Source organism: Gymnoscopelus microlampas (assembly GCF_963454915.1).
Source record: "Gymnoscopelus microlampas genome assembly, chromosome: 14".
Lineage (NCBI taxonomy): Eukaryota > Metazoa > Chordata > Actinopteri > Myctophiformes > Myctophidae > Gymnoscopelus > Gymnoscopelus microlampas.
Window position 1 is genome coordinate 22,305,893 of NC_139951.1, and position 26,302 is coordinate 22,332,194.

General features: G+C 41.1%; 3 protein-coding genes across 3 annotated transcripts; all 3 read right to left on the reverse strand.

Annotated features, from left to right (window-relative positions):
* Positions 1 to 227: 227 nt before the first annotated feature.
* Positions 228 to 14,722, reverse strand: sh3bp1 (SH3-domain binding protein 1). The gene is made up of 18 exons (XM_084079198.1): positions 14,438 to 14,722; positions 11,470 to 11,512; positions 10,886 to 10,990; positions 8,388 to 8,464; positions 8,037 to 8,148; positions 7,878 to 7,954; positions 7,429 to 7,516; positions 7,176 to 7,244; positions 6,920 to 7,010; positions 6,517 to 6,653; positions 6,070 to 6,181; positions 4,965 to 5,046; positions 4,801 to 4,881; positions 4,407 to 4,520; positions 3,739 to 3,836; positions 2,640 to 2,802; positions 2,033 to 2,406; positions 228 to 744 (listed from the first exon to the last, which is right to left on the reverse strand). The coding sequence occupies exons 1-18, from the start codon at positions 14,497 to 14,499 to the stop codon at positions 452 to 454; spliced, it is 2,178 nt and encodes a 725-aa protein (XP_083935324.1). The 5' UTR covers positions 14,500 to 14,722; the 3' UTR covers positions 228 to 451.
* A 3,627-nt stretch (positions 14,723 to 18,349) lies between these two features.
* On the reverse strand, positions 18,350 to 22,521 carry pdap1a (pdgfa associated protein 1a). Its single transcript, XM_084078578.1, has 6 exons — positions 22,363 to 22,521; positions 21,183 to 21,265; positions 20,577 to 20,651; positions 19,335 to 19,459; positions 18,832 to 18,983; positions 18,350 to 18,508 (listed from the first exon to the last, which is right to left on the reverse strand). Exons 1-6 carry the CDS (start codon positions 22,373 to 22,375, stop codon positions 18,474 to 18,476), a joined length of 483 nt encoding a protein of 160 aa, XP_083934704.1. The 5' UTR covers positions 22,376 to 22,521; the 3' UTR covers positions 18,350 to 18,473.
* A 1,023-nt stretch (positions 22,522 to 23,544) lies between these two features.
* slc16a8 (solute carrier family 16 member 8) lies at positions 23,545 to 26,153 on the reverse strand (the record flags this gene model as incomplete). Its single annotated transcript, XM_084078247.1, has 4 exons — positions 23,545 to 23,756; positions 24,033 to 24,875; positions 25,183 to 25,326; positions 25,934 to 26,153. 4 exons carry the CDS (start codon positions 26,151 to 26,153, stop codon positions 23,545 to 23,547), a joined length of 1,419 nt encoding a protein of 472 aa, XP_083934373.1.
* Between the last annotated feature and the right edge of the window lie 149 nt (positions 26,154 to 26,302).

Here is a 26,302-nt window from a genome sequence, read left to right on the forward strand (position 1 = left end):
AAAAGGCCTTTAAAAGGCTGGTTTCAAATCTGAAACCAGCTTCAGGGCTTTTTTAAGTTTCATGCTTACTTAGCTTATAAACCAGATAGATTTCAGCCATCTGATACATTTCTAATTTAGACACAGAACACCAAATTCAAGGTTTCTTTATTCTATATTTTCACATACAGGTCAATAACAAGAGGCATACAAAAACAGTATGTATGTTACCCCTCCCACCCCCCAAAGTTCCCGCTCCTGAAAGAACAGAACACCAAATTAATGCAATTAAATTCTGGGTAGAATAAAATAAAATGAAACCCCAAATCCAAGTAAAGTTGAAAACAGCCCTATCAGCCCTTATTGTCCCCCTCAATAATTTCAGCATCCAACTAGAATCAATAAATTACTGTGGGTGGCAAAAAATATGTCCCAGCCCATATTGTAGGTAAGTAGATGTTTTTATTGTCTCTCACTGCCCATTAGATGGTACCTGTTTGGGCTCTGAAGGTGGAGGAAGCGGAGGCGGGCAGGCTGGAGGTTTGACTCCAGGTTTTTTGATGGGAGGCTTCTTGAGGACTTGAGGAGGTTGAGGCCCGGGTGAGGCCTCCACCTTGGTTTTGGTGTCTGCCTTCTGGGCTGCTGTGGGGCGAGACGGAGGGACCTGGGGCTTGGGAGGTACAGGCGCTCTGGGTTTCGAGAACTGCACCACAACCTGCTCACCGGGCTGGACCGGCCGTTTGGATTGTGAGAAGGATCTGCTCGCTGTGGAGGGTGAAGAAATTAATGTTTTGATCATTTTTTAAAAATGAAGCAGTGAGTGTTTTATCAATCTACATCACATAAGGGATTGAAAACGTATCAAATCAGCCCAACACCCCTGGGCCCTGCTATGCCTGATCAAATACTATGTACATTTACCGCAATGAGCTTCAATGGTCTGGTACGACCAATGGCTTAAGTATTACTGTTATGATACTATTGCTGTCACTTGAGGCTGCAAACATACGCAAAGGTGAACATTTTATTCTATTGTTTTATATACAGCCTGGATTTCAACACAATGTTGCAATTATGTTTTAAGAGGGGAGTAATCACATTTGAACACACAGGCATGCTCCAGGACTGCAACATGCTCTAATACATTATAGTCCAAGCAAGCCGTCTAGAGCGGGTCTGTATGCCTGATCAGTGCCAAATTTATTGTGCGCACTGCCAGTATGTACCTCCATTCATGTTTTTTCTCACATACGTTTCATACCTTTTAAAAATATTTAATTTGAATTATAATGGAGTTCAATGGGGCTCTAGACTGAAACGTTACAAAACGTTTGTCATAGGTCATAGACATAACATTTTTTCTTGTTTTAAAAGTACTAAAATAATTAACCAGTTAGGAAGTGACAACGGTGTGATTGATGACACTTGCGTCAGTAAAGGTCATTGTTTTGTCAGTGGCGTGACACTTCCTGTTTCCTTTGCATTTCCTGGTTGTTTGAACGCGGCTGTAATGTTTTTTTTCTATTTTCCTCCATGTATGCATAGTCTGAGAAAGCAATACTTTATGATTGTGAGAGAATAAGTGTTGAGTTTTAGTGTTGTAGAGAGAGAGTAAGAAAAATAAATATGAACCAATAAACAACTTCAATTTTAAAGTTTAAAGTTAAAAATGAGGAGAAAACGCATGAGAATGGCCACACAATGGCATAAAAGCTAGCCCCCAGTGTTATTGTAGGTTCTTGCAACACAACTTTTCCTAATTATACATTTAAATCAAAGTATTTTATAACTTTGCACCAGGGAACACATTTCACCTTCAAATGTGTTTCCTGTATAAATCTGCAAAAAAAGAAAAAATGTTATGCACAGAGCCAATTGGCCAAGAGGAGATAAATGGATAAGGACAGAAGGACAGACAGAATGAACGAAGAACCACGGTTAGGGTTAGGATAATAAGATAGTAGGATAAAAGGATAGATACAATGGTTAACAGTTTAACAGTCTGACTGGATTGTCAGAATAGATTGTCAGAATTAAAGATCTATCAACCTACGTTTGAGGGGTGAACCGATTTTCACTGTGGCTTTAGGGGACTGTGTTGGTGCCTCGGAAATGGGACCCTGCTGACTCAGGTCCAAGCTCAGATTCTGGCTCGGACGTCTGGCCTGAATAGGGTTCGGACCTAATGCTGCTCTGGGAGCTGGGGTCGGGGTTTGAGCCGCAGTACAGCTGACGGTGGTAGAAGTGTTCGAAACCAGGGGGGCACTGGGGACAGGCTGCGAGGACGGGTTGGTGGCTGTTTGATTGGGAGAGGTTGGTACAGCTGAGTCAGATGTTGGGTTGTCCCATGTGGTGACTCCACCACGACCACTCACAGAACCAGACGACCTCGGGAGGAAGGATGCCGTGCTGTCCTGAGAGGCGGTGCTGAGAGGAGGGGATTAGAAATACACAAGAATGAAAATGAGGTTCTCAACTTTGATTCACAACCTTGACTATTCAATAAATGTACAGTGAATTATATACTTTGACTATTTACCATTGATCTCTATATTTAGAGGTATACTTAAAATAGCAATAACATTCATAATATTTTTTCACCATAATGGGCAGATAAATTATGGAACATAAGCATAAACCTAGCCTTACAAGCTAGTTACCTGTTAGTCTTGGAGAGAGGAAAATGATGAGAGGAGCAGGAAGAAGTTGAGGAGGAAGACGAGGTCCTAGTTTTTGTATTCTCAGGGATCGGGGACTGGCTGACAGTCACAGGCTGGGACAAAATCGGGCTCTCTGGAAGTTCTGGGATCTCAAAGGACACCTCTGAAAATGATAAGATGAAACAAAAATTCACCCTCCCCTTATCTGACACGTATTATTATCACAGGAGAAAGTGAAGCATCTTTATATGTCTATGGGTCGGATCTTTTACTCATTTACTGTTGACTGCTTGTAATGTGGCTGATCTGGGAACTGATATGGTTGTTCTTGTTGCAAGTCTCTCCAGTGGGGCCAATCCCCACATCAACATGCCTTTGAGAACGACATGGATCAACGTCCATGTTCACTCAATAAACGCAAGAGGCGTGAATACCTTATCAGAAAATAGCTTTTTTACATCACTTTAGGCAGTTTCTGCTTAATCTTTCTTTAGATAGTAAAGTGTAGAGAGACAGGAAGGTTGCTCAAAGGAGCACAAATCTCCATCGAGGCACACTACAATAATAATACTACACTGTCTGATACAGTAACCTCAAACAGCTTATGTCTCATTCTCGCTCTGTGTCTGGTGCACAATGAGCACTCGTTATAAAAAGTTAAAATAAAAAGTTAAAAATAACTGTTAACCGAAACTTGTTAACGGCTATTAACCATTAACTGATAAGAGTAACATGTATGTAAGGACAAGGACCCAGAGTTACTAATTGTAAAATGCTTTGGTGAATATTGAGACCATCTGACACTTAGGCCCGGTAAGAAAGGTTTATTACCTAATCTACTTTATATATATGCTGTGGTGCTTGTCGTCATGCGTATTATGTAATTGCCTCAGTTAGGTTATATTTTTAATCGATGCAAAGAATAAATATTGATTCAGATCATAATTCTATTACAAAACACGGTGTTGTCATGTTTAGTGACATGGTCTGCAGTAAGGAAAAGGATCTGTGGTTTGTAGTCAGTGGGTTAAACATCCAAAAACACTGGTGTGGTCTTTTAAACGTTGTGCAAAGCTGATGTGTACACTGTATACAGTACCTTCAGGGAACAGACTGTTGCAGTGCTGAATGAGAGGTTCCATCACCATTACCACCTGAACTGATGAGGCGGATGCCATGTCAGACAAAGATATCTCCCTGGGAGAGAGAATTGGAGTTGGTTGGTTGGTTAGTTGATTGAGAGAGAGAGAGAGAGAGAGAGAGAGAGAGAGAGAGAGAGAGAGAGAGAGAGAGAGAGAGAGAGAGAGAGAGAGAGAGAGAGAGAGAGAGAGAAGAGATAGACAGAGAGCAACAGGCAGCCGGTCAGATATACAGAGAGCCAGGAAAGATAGACAGAGGATTGTCTAGTAGTTATAAAGAATGTTCTGCCACATTGGAGTTACAATAGAAGGAGAGAGTTCCCTTGCAGTGAGACTGAGACCAGAGCCACACAGGCACGAAAAACAACCACCATGAGTCCACGAGTGATTGATTTACTGGCCTATGTACATGAAATGTGTGCCAAATGTTGACTGATCCGATGCTTGAAGTCACAAATTCTAGATTGTAAAGGCATTTTCTTTGTTTTTGTCATCAATCCTTCAACATGGTGTCAAATAATCCTCAACCATAACCATTTGATACATTACGTCAGTGATCCTCACAGTCCTCTACTGCATGACATGGAGAGACAAGAAGAGTAAGAAGACAGTATCTACCGGTACTCACTCTTCAGTGAGTGGCCAGAGCAGGTTGGGTCCCAGGACGATGGCAATGTTATTGGAAGTCATCCTATTTACAGACTGCTGCTCAGACAGCAGGGACAAGAACTGGACCAGGTACCTGATGGAAGAGCAGGGTCAGGTTCAGTACTCAATTTGTCACAAACGTTTGCAGCAAGGAATTAAACACATTGCAGCCTAACAACAAACAAAGTATACATAAAACATAGAATACAAATTAAATCAATAGGTTAAAATCAGTTCTCTACTATGGTTCCTAGGGGACCCAGGTTTTTGCACCTTTATGGTGTGAGAGTGCAAGACAAATGCATGTTTATCAATCTCTCGTGTTCTGATGAGTTTTGAATGCAGATGAAATCCAGACAAACATGAGTTCATACCGGAGATTATTGTAGTTCTCAAGTGGCAGCTTCTTCAGCAGCACTCTGAATTGCTCCAACTTGTCTGTTAGCTCTTTTTCCCTGAAATGGAAACAAGTAAATGCTAAAAAAGCGTAGCTGAAAGTTTACCTAAAAGTTTGCAAAACTGAAGGCATTATATTCACCCTGCTGCTTTGAACCATTCTTTGTAAAGGTCAAAGGTCATCAGAGGTTCAGGAAGTTCTCTCAGGTAACACTTCAAAACTCCTGGAAACACATAATGTGAGAGAGGCATGCATCAGTATTAATGGCTGGGTATTTCTATGTATTTAAAATAATTATTGTTACCTCTATCCAAATGCTGGAATAGGAGAGGAATGATATGAAAGCTCTGAGTATGACCTCTATCCAAGCTATTTGAGCTATTTAGTATGAGCACCTAGCTTGGAACCTGGCCTGGATGTTGTATGGCAGGTGTGTAAGTCTAAGCGCAGGTTTAGCTAATGGGGCCCCGTTCACCTCTTAAACCCTACATTGTAGGGTTTAAGAGGTTGACCAGGGTCCCACAGGGATCTGTACTTGGTCCCCTCCTTTTCCCCCCTGTATACCAAAGCTTAAATAGTCAAATTGCGGTTCGAGTTGAGCCCCCACGGCCGCGCACATAAATCGGCACGCCTGGCAACACCCATAAAGCATAAGGCAGCCGTAGCTTAGTGGCAGAGAGTCGTAGAAAGTCTGTCTGGTAAGCAGAAGGTTACCGGTTCGCCTCCCGCCGAAGTGTCCATGAGCAAAACACTTAACCTCTAACAGTTCCCCCAGAGCTCACATCTGAGCAGCCATCAGCTGAATGAATCTGAAACTGAATTTCCCACGTGGGATTAACAATGCTTGTTTAAAACAGCACAGCACAGAAGTGAGCTGGCAACCATGGAAGACCTCTGCAACCTGAGGAGTAGGGGGAAGGCCTTTGCACTCTGCTACCATCTGGCAAATGGTAGTGAACCAGCAGGCTCAAGGAAAGTTTCTAATCTCAGGCCATAACACTTCTGAACTCTAAACAGTGATATAATGTAGACTGTACAATCTGTGACTCATCTCCCACTGTCACACCACACATACATCCACAGTATTATACTGCACTGCTCATTTTACCACCATACTGTAACTACTTACTTGGCTGCACCTTTTATACAGGTATATATAGTATAAACGGTACAGGATTTACAATGTGACATTAGAAAAATTTGAACCTTGAAGTTCCCTTAGAATGACTTATGTGTGTTCTCTCACCTGCAACTGCATGAGGTTCCATGCTGAACTCACTGTGGTCAACCTTTCCTCGATTCAGACTTGCCTTCAGCTTCTTCACTATAGAGGCTGCTGCCGCCAGGCGAAATAGACCCTGAGATGGAAGAAGCAGGGTGGGAAACAAGACGAAGGATACTTCTTCACAAGTTCAAGTATGAGAAACAAAATTGTGTGCCATTGAGGAGAAAATACTCTAACAGTTACTTCATACTTTCACCAAGAAACCATAGCTCAATGCTAGAAACTGCCAACGTTTCATGCTTCCTTTCAAATTAAAAGCTGTTAAGAACACGAGAGACATGCAACACAGGCACCTGGTTGTTACTGTATATGTGATCAGATGAACCCTGTTCTACTCACTCTGACATCATTCTGATGTCACATTTAACAGCTAACATGTGAGTGTATTGTAGCTAATGTATAACCAACCTCTTCCCTCATGCCTGTTCTCAGCAGCATTTGAACACATTCGTGGATGGGTACAGCGATCTCTGTGCCGCTTTGAGACAGATGAGACAGCAATGGTTCACCAAACACCTTTCTGTTAGACACGCAGTCCTTGGGATCTGTTAAAACATGCACATGCAGATGCTGCTATTATTATGTATGTATTATGTTGTATAACTACTACTACGTTATACATACATACATTATAATAGTATTAGTAACAGTGGCCTTTCTCAAAAGGTCTTTTAGTTTAGTCTATTCGTTATTTGTTTATTAAATGATGAAAACAGAAAAAGGTGAAACAAACCACCAACGAACTGTCCTCATATTGTCTTGAAACAAACAAAAGACAATGACAAAAAGTGTCCATGACATTTTGATTGACCTTTGTTGCTGTTGTTGTCTTTTATTTCTGAGATGGATCGTTGCAAGGCCTCATGGGATTTTTTGTGATATTCCTCCTGCAGCTCCAAAAGCTACAATGGGAAATGATAAAACAGTCAGTGTTCGCTACATTTATTGTGTGAATGACAGCCAGAGCCATACCACAATATAACTACATATACGCTCAAAAACAAATTTACAGCCAGCGAGGCATAAAAATAAGAAGATACAACATATAGAGAATATTTACAACTCACACGAATGAAGTAGTTAGCATAGTCATCTTCTTTTGAGGCAAAGTGATAGAGATCAGCAGAGTACTGGTCCTAAAGGCACAGGGTTCAGAGTATTCATTTACAGTGCAGTTTACTATCAAAACACCACAGCAGAGGAAACGGGACTTGTTGGATTCAAATGTTATATTTGTGCATGTAATGTATGTGACAGTGTTTCTGTGATTTATGACACAAAAGGCATGTAGTGGAGACAGTCCATAAGTATACTAAGAACCTTGATGATGTCCAACTTCCTCTTGGCCTCTTCTGCATCGTCTCTTAGTCCATCTTGCTTCGCCTGAGGGGCAGTGCTACCCTGAACCCTAGCCCCACACACACACACACACACACACACACACACACACACACACACACACACACACACACACACACACACACACACACACACACACACACACACACACACACACACACACACACACACACACACACACACACACACACACACCATATCAATATGCCATTTGGTGTACATACGGCTAAATGCCATAGTAGCGAACTGTTTTAATCAGAATCAGAATCAACTTGTACACGTTACATGATTAAAGGTGTAAAAGAGATTCTTTTTTGTGCAAGTTCTCAACATTGGAAATACAGGAAGAGTTAGAATAGAGAAAGAGCTCAAAATTAGCTTAATTCGTTCATGTTAAAAGCATTGCCCACCTGTTAGATGCATTTTGGGAGTCTGTATTCAGTTTGGCAAACTGCTTCTTATTCCTGATTATATCAGGTAAATCGTCCTAGAATGGAAAAGAAGTAAATAAATGAAAGCACAGTAATTACAAGCTTGGGACTTACATGCAGTTTTCATTAGTTACTTACCTCAGAGAGTTTGTTGAGGGGCTCTAAAACGTCCTTCTCCACTTTCATCTCAAAGTCTGCCTGCACGGTCGCCAGATTTAGCTCTGCGACACAACACAACTGCAATGCTTGTCTGTCACACAAACACACACACACGCACGCACGCACGCACGCACGCACGCACGCACGCACGCACGCACGCACGCACACACACACACACACACACACACACACACACACACACACACACACACACACACACACACACACACACACACACACACACACACACACACACACACATAGCAAGACTGTCAGGATGGATGGATGGATGGATGGATGGATGGATGGAAAATAGAACAAAACTGTCACCTGATAGAGGACAGTTCATCAAAGTTACTGAGGCTTTCTGCCATGCTGGTAGACAGCAACATGAGAGGAAGCTTTTTCTGTGAACAGAGAGGAGAAAGAGAGACAGAGAGAGACGTTAAAGTTGGTTTCATTACTTTTAAGAAACCAACTAATTGTTCACAAACAGATATGTCTGCTCTCAGGGTTACACACATCTGATTGTCTGAATCAACAGATAATGTATGCACTGTAATTACTGTTCTTCTAAAGGTTGCATTATATTTGCACCCATAGTGCTCCTGAAGGTATGTAGGCTGGACTGAATGGCCCAGAATTTCGCGACATGTCTAGTCTTCAACCAGCCAACATTTTCACATGTCACCCCCCATCCCCAAGGAAGGTGACATGTCTGAATGACTGGAGATCTGGCGCTATCACCACAATAGTCAGCAAATGCTTTGAGAAGCTGGAGAGAAACTACATCTGCTCCACGCTACCTCCCTCAATGGACAGTCAAAACAGATCCACCGACGACGCAATTGCCATGGCTCTTCACACCGTCCTCTCGCATGTGACTCGACAAGGAATGAGCCAGTCCAACTTCATGATGAGTGCCAAGCTGGGAGGCATTGGGTACCATTTATATTGTCTTTGTAATAACTCTGCCGGGGATTGAACCCCGACTCGCCAGTCTCAAGGTGGAGACTCAACAACCACAAGGCCACTGAGCTATTAAGAGTCTGGTCAGGTGCAGCTGAAACACTGAAAGGCTTGTGCTGGCCTACATAAAGACAATCACAGACCCTCTGCTGGATGTCCTGCAGTTTCCCTACTAGGCCATTAGGTCAGTGGATGATGCCATCAACATAGGTCTGACTCTGCACTGCATTCTCAAGCTCCTGGACTGCCAGGGGACCTATGTAAGCAGGGGCGGACTGGCAACCAAAATCAGCCTGGGAATTTAAATTATTATTAAATATTATTATTTTTATAAATAAAAACTATAACGTAGTGATAGCATGCAGCCAAAGCACATCAACCAGCTGATCAGTCAGTCTTTCAAATATAAATACAAAGTCCAGCAAGACAGTCTATGGAAACAGACCCTGGCAGTCTGTTGAAGTGTACTGCACACAGGCTTATGAAACGGTTTCATACTGTATATTGACACTACTTGAACTTTTTCAATCTATGGGAGGAAACTGACAAAAAGATAATAAAGAGATAATAAAGTATAGCTAATTTACAGAGGCTGTCAATTTTAATCATCAACTTCATGTTGAAATTTGTTGTCCAGCAGATCATATCACATGGACAGAAAAGTGGCAAGAAATCTTCATCCAAATGAACAACGCATTAATATTTATAAGGAATAAATTCGAAGTAAGTTATGTGCACAATGCAAGGAACTAACTTAAGCATAACGATGTGCAACTATCAATAATAAGTCATTCAATTTATTAATAGGACAACATATTGCATGATTCATGTGGGAAAGAAGTGGACTCTCATAATAACATCTTTAGCTTTCATTGTATTCCTATGAAGTCTAATCTGATCGACTACCCATAAAGCTATGATCAATTACGGAGTGGATAAAATTGGTATCCCAAACTGAAAATAGATTTTCTGCTTTAAATAGCTGGAGAGACGGGGAGACCCCTGTGCTTGAACAAATATTTTATAGCATGAATTCTCAGTGTTTTTCAGGCCAGTGAACCAAATGTTCTTTAAAGCCTTCCATACAGCTTAAAGGTCATATGACATTCATTTTCACTTTTTTGATTTTTTTATGTTTTTTGGGGGGTTTTATGACCTCAATTACTCCCAAAAAATCTGAACTTTGAACATTCAGTGGATTTTCTTTGGTCTAGGGTTTTCTGAATAATTAGGCTGAAAAGTAATCTGAGTTTGGCCCTTGGGCAGTGAAGTCACAGGCCATTAATCCCGCCCACTCTCCTCCCCTATCCCTTCCTTTGGGGTGGGTGGAGCAGAGGCGATGATTGACAGGCAAAATCCCTCAACAGCGACACCCGCAGGCAAAGATTTCTTTTTTCATTGCAGTTGAAAAGGCTTTAGAAATGTGAGAGAAAAACACCTGCCATGGATCACTGGAGTGGAGTTTTTTTGTTAAAAGTTTTTATACACGTTTGAAGGACCATGACAAAGACTTTTAATGTTTGGTAAAACTGAATGTCATGAAACCTTTAATAAGAGATTACATTCATTCTAAAATTGACACTGATCAGTAGATGCACCATGTAAGACATACAGCATACTAAATAGAATGATTATGTAGTTTAACTGTAGCGATTGTAGAGAGTTTTTGTATTATTATTAAGGATTTTTCTTTTCAAATAAAATAGCATTCTTTGCAAGGAACAAAATTTGACTGTATTTAATTGTAAGCAATATTTGAGAGTAGTTTCATTCTAATATTTTAGCCAGGGACTCATCTTGTAAGGAATCAAGTAAACATAATTAGAAAAGGTAATTGGCCAGTATTAGTTGAATCTCACCATGCGTCTTTCAGCGTCTAGCCCCTGGTGACTGTGCAGGCAGCATTGCAGCTTCTTATGAATGGCCTGAGCTGCCTTCTTGGCTGGCTCCACCCGCTGCTCCACCTGGAATCCATGGAAGACAAGACACTCTTTAGTGTGTACGTGTGCGTGTGCGTGTGCGTGTGCCTGTGAGAGTGTGCGTGTGTGTGTGCGTGTGTGTGTATGGATGGATGGGTGGATGGGAGTGTGGATGGATGGATGGATGCATGTAGGGAAACATCCAAAGAATTAACAGAAAGATGCTGTACTGTATATAGCTAACATACAGTATAACCACTTTTATTACACAAACTATTGCCATTTTGCGCATTCTTTCATCCAAAACATCTTACAATGGGCAGGAGTGGGACCTGAACCCTTAACCATATCAGTGCACAGCAAAATAAAGTAATAATGTAACTGCAAGAGTAAATAATAAAATAAAATTGATGATCGTGTCCATTTTTACACTCTCAGTTAAATTAACAGTGGGTGTTAGTGCTATGGCGTAGGGCCATTTAACTACCATGGATACAATTATCTGAAACAAAGATCTCTCTCACCAAGACCAGGTCCTCATGAAGAAGGTCAGTGGCATCTTGTGACCTACAGGAGATCAAGTCACGTTATTTAGGTTCGTGATTAAAATAATTTTGCTGGATCTGTCAGGGGAAAAAAATTACACAGCATGTTTGTCACTAGTTTCAATAATTGCCCATGTCTACTGTACATTTACATTTGATTCAACACAAACTGTCGTGAGAGGCCCATTAATGTCACACATATGGATTTCTACAGGTACATATTCTCTGAGTCAGGGTGATGTGATGTGTGTATGGCTGTTTTAAGGGATATACACGTGTATAGGTATCTATTTTTATGAGGGTGACGTTTTTATTTTTTATATTTGAATTATAAATTTGTCTTCTATTTTATGTAATTCTATTATTTAGTATCTCTTGGCTATCTTCCTTTTTTCCTTACCAGTTTGTACATTCTTTGAAGTGACCATAAAATCTAGCAAGCTGGTGTGCATGTTATTGATGCCTTAGTAACGTCATACAACACTTTCGTGCGAAGGCAGCAGATAGCAGACCACAACGTGTCGTGATACAACGCATTGTGAGCTTGTTGATCTGCTACTTTTGTGAAAGTGGTTAGGTCTGTCTGTGGGTTTTATAAACATTTAACCAATGAAGAGTATTAACATCCATTGGAACACTTGGACATAGTGTAGGCCTACATGGTTTCCCCCCAACAGCCACGATATACTGTAACTGTATACAGACGAGCAGCAGGTCTGTTGTCACTGCATGGTAACAACAAAAAGTACATATAGGTATTAGCAGAGACATTTTCGGGTGAGTACAACAAGCCAAATGACATCAGCAGTTTAAAACGGAACGGTGGAGGTTGTTGTGGTTTAGCATCAAATTGAACGTGTGTATTTATGACATTTCAGGACAGTCACACCACTGCAAGTGAGAGTTTGGTGTGAGTCACACCAAACCCTCACTTGCAGTGGTGGAAAACCATAATATACTTGTGTAAACATAGAGATATTGTATATCACTAGAAAATTACAAGAAAAATGCCTAGAAAAACTCAAGTTCAAGTAAATGCTGTTAAAAAAAGATTTCTTCTCTCTCTGAGCTTTAGGTAAAAGGTTATTGAAATGCAGAAAAGCCATCATGTTCACTTTTTCTGGCTTGTGTCTCTTGAAATAAACACTGGTATATTAGCGAGCTAGACATATTTTTCAAGTTCTCATGTCATACGGATATACACTGATGTGACGATATTCACGATTGTCCTAATAATAGGAATCACCACAATAAAATGATTACAAACTAGAAAAATGTGCTCCTCGGAGCACAGGTCACCGCCAGGCGAGGTGATAAAAGAAAGTACTGTTCCTGATTAATTCTGTCTTACCTATTTATATTACATATTGTGATGTCACGTGAAGCTTGACCAATGTTAGGTGTTCACAGACGGACGGACACACACACACACACACACACACACACACACACACACGGACGGACGGACGGAGGGTAAAACATACTCTCCACCATGCCTTCGGCCTGGCGGAGACAATAAAATATTATGATTACAATATCAAATCTTACAGTATATCCACCTAGCCACCCTACATTCAAAACAGAGGGAATCAATCCATCCACCCCTAACCTACATTCAAAACAGAGGGAAGTAGAAATGTGAAATGCCAAAGATGTTTTCACTGCCAAACATACACCTCCTTAGCACAATCACAAACTGTAATGGAAACCCAGCCCAGTTGACTGACAGGTCATATGATCTACAGCACAAAGGTGCTGTTGCTTTTTCTACTGAAATTTTGAAACTCCCCCTGGAGGAGAAATACACCCCCAGCGTCATTTAACAAGAAGCTATAGTTCCCTTATTTATGCCCTTCTATCACTTTCAACTTCTCCTCTACCGGCGAAAAAGCAACATTTCTCTATTTCTTAAAGACCACATTGCCATTCTGGACACTGGGTTTTGCATGCTTATGTCAACGAAAACAGAGGTGTGTGTGTGTGTGTGTGTGTGTGTGTGTGTGTGTGTTAATTTGTGGGTATAATAGTAATAGCTGAATTGTACTTTTATACTACTGTATTATGTACTTACTACTATAGTCCAAACTTTTCAGAATACCAGCTTACGTCCACCTCCATGTACCAGCAATTCCATTATAATCAAAAGAGTCAATTGTAAATTGTAATTGGTATGCCACTTTACACAAGGCCCATAACACTATAATAAAGAAAACTCATGTCTGTCTGTACTTGCATGAGTTCTTCCCATATCAGAGGGGCAAACTCAAGCAACTCATGTATTATCTGTACAAAGTGAGAATTGCGTGGGTGTGTTGCCACTGCTCTTTGTTTGAGCATACAATGTTTCTGGTGCAGATGGTCTGGATACAGCATACGTTTATTATTAGACTATACCATAATGAGTCAGATATAGACAAACAAACAAAGCAATAAGAAATCTTAAATGAAGCCTCCTACAAACGCTAGATGTTGATGTTAGCAAGTACATTTCACTATGTCTACCTACAGTACTACCCTAACCTAAATGCTATCTCTATCTGTTGGTAGTAACGGGCCATGAGTCCGTGACAACTGCTGAGATATTATCTTCACAACTTCACAACTGTCAAAACTGAAACTGTCAGATGTCATTTGAACAGTTCCTTATTATACAGTACATACTTCACACTACTCAGCTGCTATGGAAAAAAAAATCCTTCTCAATAAACAGCACATATAAGTTGATGACCTTTAATTCAAATGTGCATGTACAGTATTGTATGTGTACTTACTTATGTACCGTATATATATACTGTACACAATATACAGACTGAAAACCTGTATTCTCACATAGTAAAATCTCATATATTACAATTCCCACAGCATTACACTGGGTTTTTCAATCGATGCAAAAATACAAATCCACAAAATGTTTCGATTACATGAACTTTGACATGAACATACTCACTTTCCGGGACAGGTTTTGGCTCTCAGGATGCTCAGTGACTGAGAGAGTGACTGTTTCAGCATGCTAGCAGTGGCTTCAAATTCCCTCCTTCTCAGTCCAAAGTGGGTAACCTATTCCCCAAAAGTCCTCCTCACAAGGTTCTTCTTATAACTTCATTAGGCAGGTGAATCCCAGGAATCTGCCTGTTTGGTGCGTGAGTACCGAACGTTGTAAGGTCCAGTGCAGTGACATACAAACAACAGAGTAGTTTTCCTTCTTGTTTCAGAAGTGTGCTTTGCAACCCCATGAGCCTCTCACACAAGCCAGTGAATGAGGAAGTAGATGCATTGTGAGCTATAGGGGAAGAGAGGTTCTTTGGTAGTCACAAGGTAATTTAATGTAAACTAACACACCACAGTATTGATTGACTTAGTTTAGGGTGCCATTTCTCCTTAGTCTTCACTACTCTCAACACTTCGTTGACCCGCATGGACTAGAATAGCTCAGGCTAATTATTGTAGTGAAAATTGTCTCGTCTTGTCTTATTCTCATCTGGAAATATGAATACATTTCTATCTGGTTATCACTTTGCCTCTGTTTAAACTATTTTACAATTTCCTTCTCACATAATGTAGTGTTGCTTGACTCAAAAATACTAAAAGCTAACGGCAATGCAAAAGGACAAGGATGTGAAAATTCTAAAAGAGGAAACTATTGACTATTGAAAGTCAAATTGCATTAGGGGCTAAATGACCTTCAGTGTGAGAAGCCTTCTCTTTAGAACTTCAGGTCAAACTGTCAAAATCCTTGCCTTTACTTTTAAGTTAGTTCTTGGAACAAATTTCTAAGACAGTCTTTTATGTTGCACCTTTCTGCTTTAATTCACATGACTTTAAAATGTATTTAATCAACTATTAATATTTCCATCTTCAGAGTAGCTTGTAAATAATGTAGTAACTTGTTTTGCAACTACTACAGGACAAAAAGTGATATAGTGACGCCAAGTTGAAAGTTAAAATATATTTTAGTTTATAGAATTCACCTCTGTATTAGACAATGTGTGCACAAAGTACTGATAGTGTAAAAATGTTTTACTTTGTATGTCTAAATTGTATTTATTGCAATACTGCGTGGTTGTCACAAAATCACAAGGCAGATCTGGACTTGTCTCAAGGCACACCAACAACTGACTGGCAATGCAACAAGAGATAAAACTTAAGGCAGAAGTAGGCTCTGTACTTCTCACCTCCCAAACTCTTGATGTCTTGTCAAATACTGCAGCCTGGTGGCAACTGGCAAAGAACAAATGCACATAATATTAATTGCAAGTCAAAGAGAGCAAAAATAAAATAAAAATCTTTTTCTATTTATAGTAGTGTAAAGCCCAGTCCACACCAATGATTTGTAACGCAACTAGTTGCAACCACAACCACTTGCAACCACTTTCAACAGAATCCCCAAACTGCACTGACCTGCAATGCGTCAATTCAGACGGTTGCAACTGGTTGCAAGTTGCAACAACTTTGGTGTAAGACATAGAACAATGCCAATTTATCAGGAAAGGACATCTCGCTTTTCTTAAAACAATTACTTATATAGTAACACTTCTGTATGGTAATTCAAATTCTTGGAATACATAATTACCACTACGACCAAAACATCACCTTTACAAGTTAAAGGTCCAGAGTGTAGAACTATACTGTATGAGTTAGCACTGTGTTATCACCTTGGAAGAGAATCATAGCCATTTCCATTACGGAATAGTGTCTCTGATCACCCGGCCATCATGTAGCATACATCACATCAATGTATTTGTCATTGACAGAAACTTGCAATGAGAAAGCAGGTAAAGAGTTCAGGAGTTTAAGGGTCACTCATCAATCTAATGTTGGAATATTCAACAATGAAAATACAATTAAGAACAAGAAGTTATTTATGAATGTATTTATTTCTATGTAACAAAAGAATTCAAATACAAGATGCAACAAACAAAACATATTTTGACTAATCCTTCCAGTCCTGGAGAGTCCTTTTTGCACTCATTTAAAACACTGTGGCTATACTCTCATACTGTAAGTTTTCCAAGAGCATTAAATGCATTTCCCTCCGGTAATCAATAAAGGTTGATCTTATCTTATGGGGGTTGTTCTTTCAGACACTTTGGAGTGAGGATGATATTGCTTCACTTTTCAAGGCTTTTATAAACTCCATAGTTCTCAAAGAACAAAACAAAGAAAATGTCACCGGATGTTCTGAAAGCAGAGGCGTTTTGTGCTCTGTGAAGTATTGCATCCTTGACATGACGGTCAAATAACATATGTGTGTCCCAGTGCAGTCACTTAAGAACTGTTGCTTCATAACACATTGTCATAGCAATACCTCCTGGAGAAGACAGTGAACTGGTCTTGTGTAAACTTTCAAAAAGGCAACAAATGACACGGTCCCTTCCTGATGAGACACAAGCAACCCCATTAGAAACAGCCGCAGTGGGATGCATGGTATTGCTTCACTGCATACATATTTATTAACATAACAAAAAAAATGTAATGTCTTATTTGAGGTTAAATGCATACATTAAAAACACTCTTAGCACATTACTAATCTTGGCTTTTAATTTTCAGTCTGCTTTGAGAAGAGGAACCAGAGCAAAAAGTATTTGTAATGTGTTTTATTCAAGCAGTCTGTGTCTGTATGCTGTCAGCCATGTCAATTTACAGATGTATTTAAGTCTTATTTTGTCTTTTAAAACATTTTTTTTAAACAAAGTCTCACTATATTAGGATGGTCTTTCAACCAACTTAATGTAGGATCACACTGAACCAAGGTCACAACATGGGCTAGTTAGATGTTTTCTTTTAAAATACTTTAGTTACATGTAAGAGACAGCATACATTCATTTTCATATCATTACCCAATCTTCTACTAGACAACTGACAACTGCAATCCTCCAGTGAGCAATGCACTTGGTTATCGTTTTAATATTCATCTTATGTTTACGATTAAAGAATGAATGGAAGCTAAGGGTAAATGCTACCATAACACTTTCCACACTGCTTCATAAAAAATAAAATAATTTGTATTTACCAATGTTTGACATATGCTTACTGAAACTTTGATGTTATAAGTAGGATCACTTGCACTCACTACCTTGCGACTTTCAAGTCAAAGACCTCAGATGATGCCTGATTTGGAATGAAGACACAGCTGGTAGGGAAAGCTTAAGGCTGCATTCAGAGGGGGGAAACAATAACCATTTGTCTGTTAAATGTCATATAAGACTTGCTTCACACAACATAACATGTCTCTCTCTGGGAGATAGCTTCCTGTAGTGCAGAAAATTACCTTCCACCCTGAAAGCTACCATGAACAGAATACTGAATTACAAAAGGCAAACAGCAGTAAGCACTAAAGCTCATTGGCCATGACCATGGTTTCTCGTTTTGTTACTTATACAGCTACTGCTCTTTGCCTTTGTAAGGCAGAATATGAAACTTTGTATAGAGATTTCTTGTATATAGTTTACCATTAGTGTTCCTTTCTCCATCTTTCACCGCTTTGTTTTTCTATAAAATTCAGGCTAGATGGAAAGAAAGGTAGAGCACCTGACACTTCCTCGCACCTCATCACTGCAATACCTGTCCAATCATTGAGTAATCACCGTTTTAAAATGTATAGATCAAAAGACAGAGGGAAAAAAGCAGCAGCTTTACGATTACACCCCTGTTGGGTGGAGCAGACTGAAGAGGTAGCAGAGCAGTCGGACCACTTGTGACTGTCACCTCTCAAAGTTCCAAACCCAACGAACCTGAAACTGATACGAGGCATTCCGCGTGTTCCATTTCCCCTCCCTCTGCTCCGCCACCTTTTTCCTGCCCCCCAACATCACCCACCCCAACACCCCATCTCATATAAACAATGAGTGACAGGTCCCTCCCACCCCTGAGCTGTACCCCTTTGTATTGGTCCCCTCCCCTCTCTGCACCAGGTCTCCCTCTCTTCTTAATCTTCTCTCCATCCCTAAGACTGTTGTACAAGTCAAATACTCCAGTTAGGACGACTAGCGCTTTGGTTTGGCATCTTCAACATCTTTTTCTGAAAAAGAAAAAAAAAAGAAAAAAGGTAAATTATGTGAATCTGTGTATTTTAGCCCTCATCAGGCGGTCGGCTTTTGCCGTTCTGCTCCACTGGAGGTTTCTGTCCTACCTGAATTACACCTGCATTACAATTTAACAGGTGTACTGATCCAGTCAAACCCACCGCCGGTCAGGTTTCCAGTTAAATTACAGTCTCGGGGAGGGAATGCCCATATGTACGCAAGAACAGTAGCTCCACTGTATGTTTATGTGTTCAGGACACCGACTCCCTCACTGGACGCTATGAAAATTCTCTTCTTGTGTGTGCTCGCGCCTTCTCACCTTTCTTGAGGTCGTCTCTCTTTTTGGCTGCGTCCTCTCTTTGTTTCTTGATAATGGCCAGTCTGGCCAGGTCAGCCCTGGCCTGCTCCGTCTTCCCCTCGAGATGGAGCTTCATGTAGCGCTCCTTCGCCTTCTGTTTCTCTATCTCCTCTCTTAAAGGGAGGAGAGGGTGGATGGAGGGAGAGAGAGAGGGGATGACAGGTAGAAAGAGGACAAAACAGTTATTTAACATCCTGTGCTTCAACATACAGCCGTCACACAAGAAAAAACCTGACACCAAAGGAAGGAAACGTATGACAGAACAGAGACAGAGGTCAAAGGACATAGACAGAAATTGAAGTAAATAGGGATGGAGAGGACAGAGCACAGGGTGACAGATCACAGCACACTGACAGCATCCTCCACAATCACAGTAAAAAGAAAAAACAACGCTGATTGCCAGCTCCTAAAGTTGAAAATATTCATGATAAAAAGAAAATAACTGTACTTGAGTGATGTCTCACCTCTCTCTGCGTGACAGCTCTTTCGGTGCATTCAAGTCCAACTCCGCCACCTTCTTACTCTTCGTTGACACGCGGTTGGGATTCTCAATTTCTATTAGTCCCTCCACGCCACTCTTCTTCTTATTCTGTGTGGCAAAGGAATCAGTAAGAAGACATTAATGTACAGAACACCAACAGGGACATAAAACAATGCTGGCCACAGGTCAAATGTGGCTGTGGCTTGTGAGTTTGTCCATTATGTTAGCTAGCTACTTTGGCATGGCGACATCATTAATTTGTAGCGGTTTGAAACCCATAGATTTAGGCTGCACGTTGATTGCAGCGGGTGAGTTTGAGCGTTCTCTATGGTTGAAGAGACGGAGGCGTGTATACATGGTCGTGCGTGTAATGATTGAGTGACAGAGACGGATCGCATACAAAGACGTTTTTCCATTGTGGTCCTCTTGAATGGTGAAATAGTTAAAGCTGCAGTTAAAGCTGCACTATGTAACTTTCCTGTTCTACCCCGGATTTGAACCTGCGTCTCATACTCAAGTGCTGGATTTTTTTAGTCAAAATTCATGTCAAACCGGAAAGAGCAGGGAGACCAAATACAACAATATAAGTTATATTGTATTAACATACTCTACCATACAGATTGGACAAAATAACTTTTTTATTCACAAAAAAGGGTTAGGGTTACATAATAGAGCATGATAATAAAATAATACAAATTACATAATAGAGCTCTAAGTTGCTGTTCAATTAATGGCCGCTGTAGCCACACCAGTGAACATTAGGGTGATAGTACACATATACCAATGGGTACAGGGTCTTCGGTTTAGTATGGCCAAGTACCAAACAAGTGGCAGATTTTTTTTTGTATTGCTTTGCATGGGGAACTTTCATTCCGAGTTCCCAGTTCCCACACGGACATATCTTGCAAGTGCACCAAACACAGCATGTTTGTTTTCCACAGAGTTCAGTTTAGGTCAGGACCAACATCATGAAGGCTCGGTTGCAAATACTGGGGGCAGGGAGCCAGTGTAGACCTCCAGAGTTTGAGGTTTATTTGTTCCCAGGGTCTGAAATTTTAACTTAATTTTAAAATGTTTGGGCTTCGGTAAAGCAAATAATATAACATTTATAAGAGCTTGGAATGGTAGGTGACAAAGAAGAGGACATGTGGATAAGTCCAACTGTATCTTTGAAGGCTCAAAGAATCGTAAAAAAAACAAGTATACAACAGCACAAAATCCTCACCGCGTCACACTCCTCATCACTGCTGCTATCCGAGTTGGACTCTTCACTCTCCTTCTCCTCACCACCATTCGCCTCCTGGAAAACAAACACACACAAACGTTCAGCTTCAACATTATTCAGGCCAAGGACCCCTTAGCTGAGACAGAGAAGAAGCAGGGACCCCAACTACATATTGTATAAAATTGTGTTGCAGATTAAAATGTTCCATAGATTTCATAGGTAGCTTCATAGAATTGTGTAGCATTGTGTTGGATTCATGTTAATGTGTATTTTGTATTTTCAGACAGTTTACCACTTAAACACTCAATACTTTTGTACTTAGTCTGCTCTTTTTTCCTTCAACACCAAACCTCTTTGCCGAAAATAGCCGATCTACAAGCTCACAACGCCTCTCTCTGCCAGGCGTTGTGTGCTTGAAGATCTGCTATTTTCGGCTAATGTTTAGAATAGGGATTCTTGGGTTCAAGAGGTTAATATCACGCAAAGATTTGGTGGCCCCTCCATAGTAACTCTGAGGACCCCTAAGGGTCCCAGGCCCCCTGTTTTAAACCTGAATCCCAGTTCAAGCTTGCTTTGAGCCTTTTGCCAAACTTATGTAGCACTCACCAGCTCTCTCTGCTTTCTCATCTGTCTGTCAATCTCCTCTGGGTTGCTGAACTGCTTCCCTCGGCCCTTGTGGCCTTTCTTTCCTGCATCACCACCAAAAACATGAAAAGATGAGTCGCACACAAGATGAGTCACACATGACGTCCACTGCGGTACAACAGCTCGATTCTGATCACTGCCAAAGACTTCCATGCGTATGATGATGCGTTAACCACTTAACACCCCAAGCATCCTTATTGTGGGGTAGACTTTCTCTGAAAACAGCAGATCTACAAGCTCAGACCGCGTAGCAGTGAGCTTGTAGATCGGCTATTTTCAGATAAAGTCTTCCCCACAATAACAACAGACAATACACTGGTATAGAGCCCTGAGGGACTCTGGTAAACCATATGGGGTTCAAGTGGTTAAAGGGCATAGAATGGTGTTTTGTAAGCTAGTGATAATAACAGTATTATGATGTTTTACTTTAAATGTCTGGCCACCAGCACATATAAAGCGCTCAGAGTTATAACGGCCCTGTGCTGCACATGGTGCTACCGAATACCAAAACGCTCGCCCCAAAACACAGTCACCCCGGTCGCCAATCCGGCAGTATTCACATGGTATTCCTAATCGTAACATCAGTAATCTATGCCTAAATCTAACCTTATTCCTGAACGTAACCTCACTAAAACGGTGCCAACACCTAACCTTGTTCCTAAACTTAACCTCAGTAAAATGATGCCTAATCCTAAACGTATTTCTAACCTTATCTTTTTATCCTCAGTAAGACACTTTCAATACCACAGGAACAGCTGGGGGCAAGCGGTCCGCGAAAAAAATGGGGGCGAGCGTGTTTTGGGGCGAGTCTTCCGGTTACCGTGCTACCCGGCAGAATGGTGCAATCGAACCAGCTGTCAAATTTCACCTTTAAACTACCAGCAAACGGCCACGGCTTTAACGTGAAACTAACTAAAATGCGTTTATGAATTGACTAAGTTAAATGTATATAGTTCCTGGTCGCTGGGAAACGAATTGTCATTCCTTCGCTTGACTGACAATTCACACGAAGCCGGGTTTAATTTGCTCGCTACTAGCAGCTATTAGCTTAGCATCAAAGCAAGTCGAGACATTCCTTCAGTTTAACTAGTAGTTAAACATTAATACTATACAACAAACGTTATAAGTGAGAGTCACTTACCACCTCGTGGCATACTGAGACGTTAATTGTATAAAATTGGTGCCTAAAAGAAGTCGCGGGACAGTTTGATTACGGCCAGCTAAAGTGCTCTTTCGTTGTCTCTCCTGGAGGAAATAGTTGCAGGCCGGCACGTCGCTTGTGTCCAGTGTTGCCAGGTTTTGTGAGAGAGCAACCAGGTCTAGGAAAACAAGCCCAGAAGCAACTTAGGTCACATGAGCACTTTAAACCGCGTCGGCTATTTGAAAATAGCTGATCATCTCCTGTGTGTTCTTTGGCCTGTCTTATGGGATGGTGAGGTCGAATATTTGAAAATAGCCGATCTACAAGCTCACAAGATCTAAAAGCTTGCTGTGAGCTTGTAGATCTGCTATTTTCAAAAACTCTTGCAATAAAATGTCGAATATTTGGAACATTTTTTAAAAACATTTTAACAACACAAATGCTCCCTGGCACAAAATGTTTTCATGAAAATATTTGAGAACCACTGGTTTAAATAATGATTAAAAAATGTGGAAGCATCTACACTTTAGAAACAAGCCCCAAAAAAACACAACCCGCAACTACCAATATTTCCAAGCAACTTTACAGATAAACAAGCCCAAGGTCGCTTATAATAATCGGACATGGCAACACTGCACGTAGCTTGTGTCCCCGCTGCTTCCTGGATGAAAGGCGGTGCCTGTGGATATTCAACCAATCACCAAACAAAGTACTTGACAGACAGCTACATGGACTATTGAGCTGGGAGTAGTAAAAGCAGAGCGACAGTATGGCATTTCTCAGGGCCAGCCAGGGCATAGATCGAGTTATAGGCTATATCGGGCCATGGTGGCCCTGGTGGCCCTTAGATTAGAACAGTCAAGTGAAAGCTTCTTTTGGAAGAATCATCTTTTAAACATAAGATAAACTCAAAATTAGTTTAAATGCCCAGTGTTTATTTAACACCCAAAGAACCACAAATAAACACGAAAGTAAACAAAACAGTGTAAAAACGTGTGCTTTACTAAAATATTAAGACATCTAGATATTGTAATAATGATGAGAATATCAAAATCCAGGGGAGGTAAAATAACATGCAAATATATATTTATAAATGTAGCCATTTTCTGAAATAACACTGAGCAGCTTCTTGGCAGAGATTCTGTGAAAATGATGGTCTATTCATGCATGAGTTGACAAAGTCTATTCGTTGATGTTGTATTTGTGGTAATTTCGGTTATCATTCAAGTCCCTGCCTATATTTTCCTCCTCTTGTGAACGTGTGTCCTTGGCGGTTTTCCTGTGTCTGAGGCAGCAGAAGGAACAAATTGCAAGGACAAGTCCAGAAGTAATAAGCTCTCCCCCAGCCATGTAGAAAATCAGCTCATAGTTCTTGTACGCATCCACTAGACGTCCTGTGAAGAAAAATGAGTTAATACATGAGTGAAAGGGGGGAGGATTGCTGAATTTAATAATATAAAATCTATATATTTTTTTGCCAGGATTTTGTGAATACACTTTACGTATATTTCCTACCCCTCAAACATTCCATAACTGAAATGCCATAGATAGATCTATTGTCACTTCACCTTACACTTCACTTCACTTCACTTACTTCACTTCACTTCACTTCACTTCACTTCACTTCACTTCACTTCACTTCACTTCACTTCACCTCACCCATCACTCACCTGCTGAAGGGGGTCCTATGAGCACGGCTATAGCCTCGATGAGCAGCACCAAACCCAGTGCACTGGGAAAACCATCTGTGCCTACAATTCCCATCAGCACCTCAAACTGCAAGGACCCCACCATCCCATAAGACAGGCCAAAGAACACACAGAAGATGATCAGGTCTTTGTAAGTCGTGCTCTGGGCAGAACATACATCAGTCAAACCATTAAAAAGCAGAGCTAGGCTGAAAAAGTACACGACTTTGGGTCTCATCCATTTGAGGCCGGCCACAAGTCCACAGGTTGGCCGGGCAAAAATGTCAATGAAACCAATGATAGAGAGCAGGAAGGCGGCCTCGCGGTCAGGTACTCCCTGGTCTTTGGCAAAGTTCACCAACAGAATAGTGGGCACAAATAATCCTAAAACCACAATGAATTTAGCAATGATGTAGATAACCAGCCCTCTGTTCCGAAGCACGCTAAAATCCAAAAGTTTCTTCTTTTTCTGAGATGTCCTGTCTTTCTCCTGCTCTGACATTGTTGTTGTTGACGGTAGCATTTCCTTCAGCTCTTGTCCATTCACATCTTCCATCTCCATATCGTTCCCTCTCCTCCTCACCGTAGTCTCCAGAGGCCTCATGAGAGCCCCGCAGGTGCAGCAGTTAAGCAGCAGCCCACCCATGATGAGGAATCCCCCCCTCCAACCATACTTGTCCAACAGCATCTGGCCGAGAGGAGACAATATGGATAGGAACACAGGGCTCCCAGCTGCAGACAGCCCGTTCGCTAAGGGTCGACGCTTGTCAAAGTAGCTTCCCAGCATAATGAGGGACGGCTGGAAATTCAGTGCCAGACCTAGACCTGGCAATGGAGAATTCCAAAAACAAGAACTAATTGGTAAACTCATATGGCATTGAATGTTCTGTTGAAAATGAAAGAGAGGGTGAAGGTGGACTTTTGATGATAGATTATGGCTGTACAGTCAATGGCAAGCAATAACAAATATTCGTTTCCTATAGTAACAATTTATTTTCATTAGCATGCATTGCATTAGCTTGCATTTTGCAATTGTTTTGTTGAGTTTTTGTTTCTCAAAGATAAGGATAGATATTTCCTCAATTACTTAGTTCTTACTTAACATGAAGAGGACACATGTTGTGCCAGTTACCTGTAACAACACCAGCGGTGAGGTAAAGCTCTATTATGTTAGTGGTGAAAGATGCCCCCACCATCCCTGCTGAAGCAAGCAATCCCCCAACCAACATCACTGGCCGGCAGCCAAACTTGTTGACCATGATACTAGACACAGGGCCTGGATGAGGAGAGCGAGAGAGACAGAGAGAGAGAGAGAGAGAGAGAGAGGGGGGGAGAGAGAGAGAGATAGGGAGAGAGAGAGAGAGTGAGAGTGAGAGAGAGAGAGAGAGAGAGAGAGAGAGAGAGAGAGAGAGAGAGAGAGAGTGCAAAGTCTTGCAGATATTCTTGAGACCAGCAGCAAGCCTAGCAAGGTCTAGCACTCCACTAAGAAAACCCATTGTTGCACAAGTTGCGCAACCGCTTTGTCTTATTGAGTTATTTCATTGTTATAAGTTTTTCAAGTTAACAACAGCCCCAATTAAAAATACCTTTAGTTAAAAATGGAGTAGGCCTACATAATTATGCAACTCAGTAATGGCACTGGAGAGAGTTCAGGGAGGCCAGGCAAGCAGCATAAAATACTACAACTTGCACACGTGACGATGTGAGTATAGTGCAGGGTATGTAAACAGCAGTAGACAATAATAACAGGACAGTAGCCTGCAATCTCCACCAGGTACTATGTCCATATCTAGTAACACTGGAACATTTGCTGTGTCTACACTACACAGTAAATAAACGCTGAGGATTTAATGCTGTATATTCCTTTCATATGGAGGTTTCACCTGAGCCATAGAGCATGGCCAGCATGATGGAGGAGATCCACGCTGTGTCGCTGTATCCCACCCCAAAGTCCTTCATCAGCTCTTTGAAGTAGACACTGATGGCCTTGGGGAAGGCGTAGGAGAAGCCTGTGACGATGAAGCAGCTGAACAGCACCATCCAACCCCAGCCTCCATCAGGAGGTGGAGCCCTGCTCATCTGAGGCGCACTTCTGACACCCATGGTGAAACAGAAAGAGGTTCCTACACAGAAGACATTTTGAATAGTGTGACTTTGAATTAAAAAAAAGGAACAAGGAAGTATTCACTTGTGGACAGTGTAGTTAATCAGTCTACAGTATCAGTATCTACATAGTAGCAGGCATAAAATGG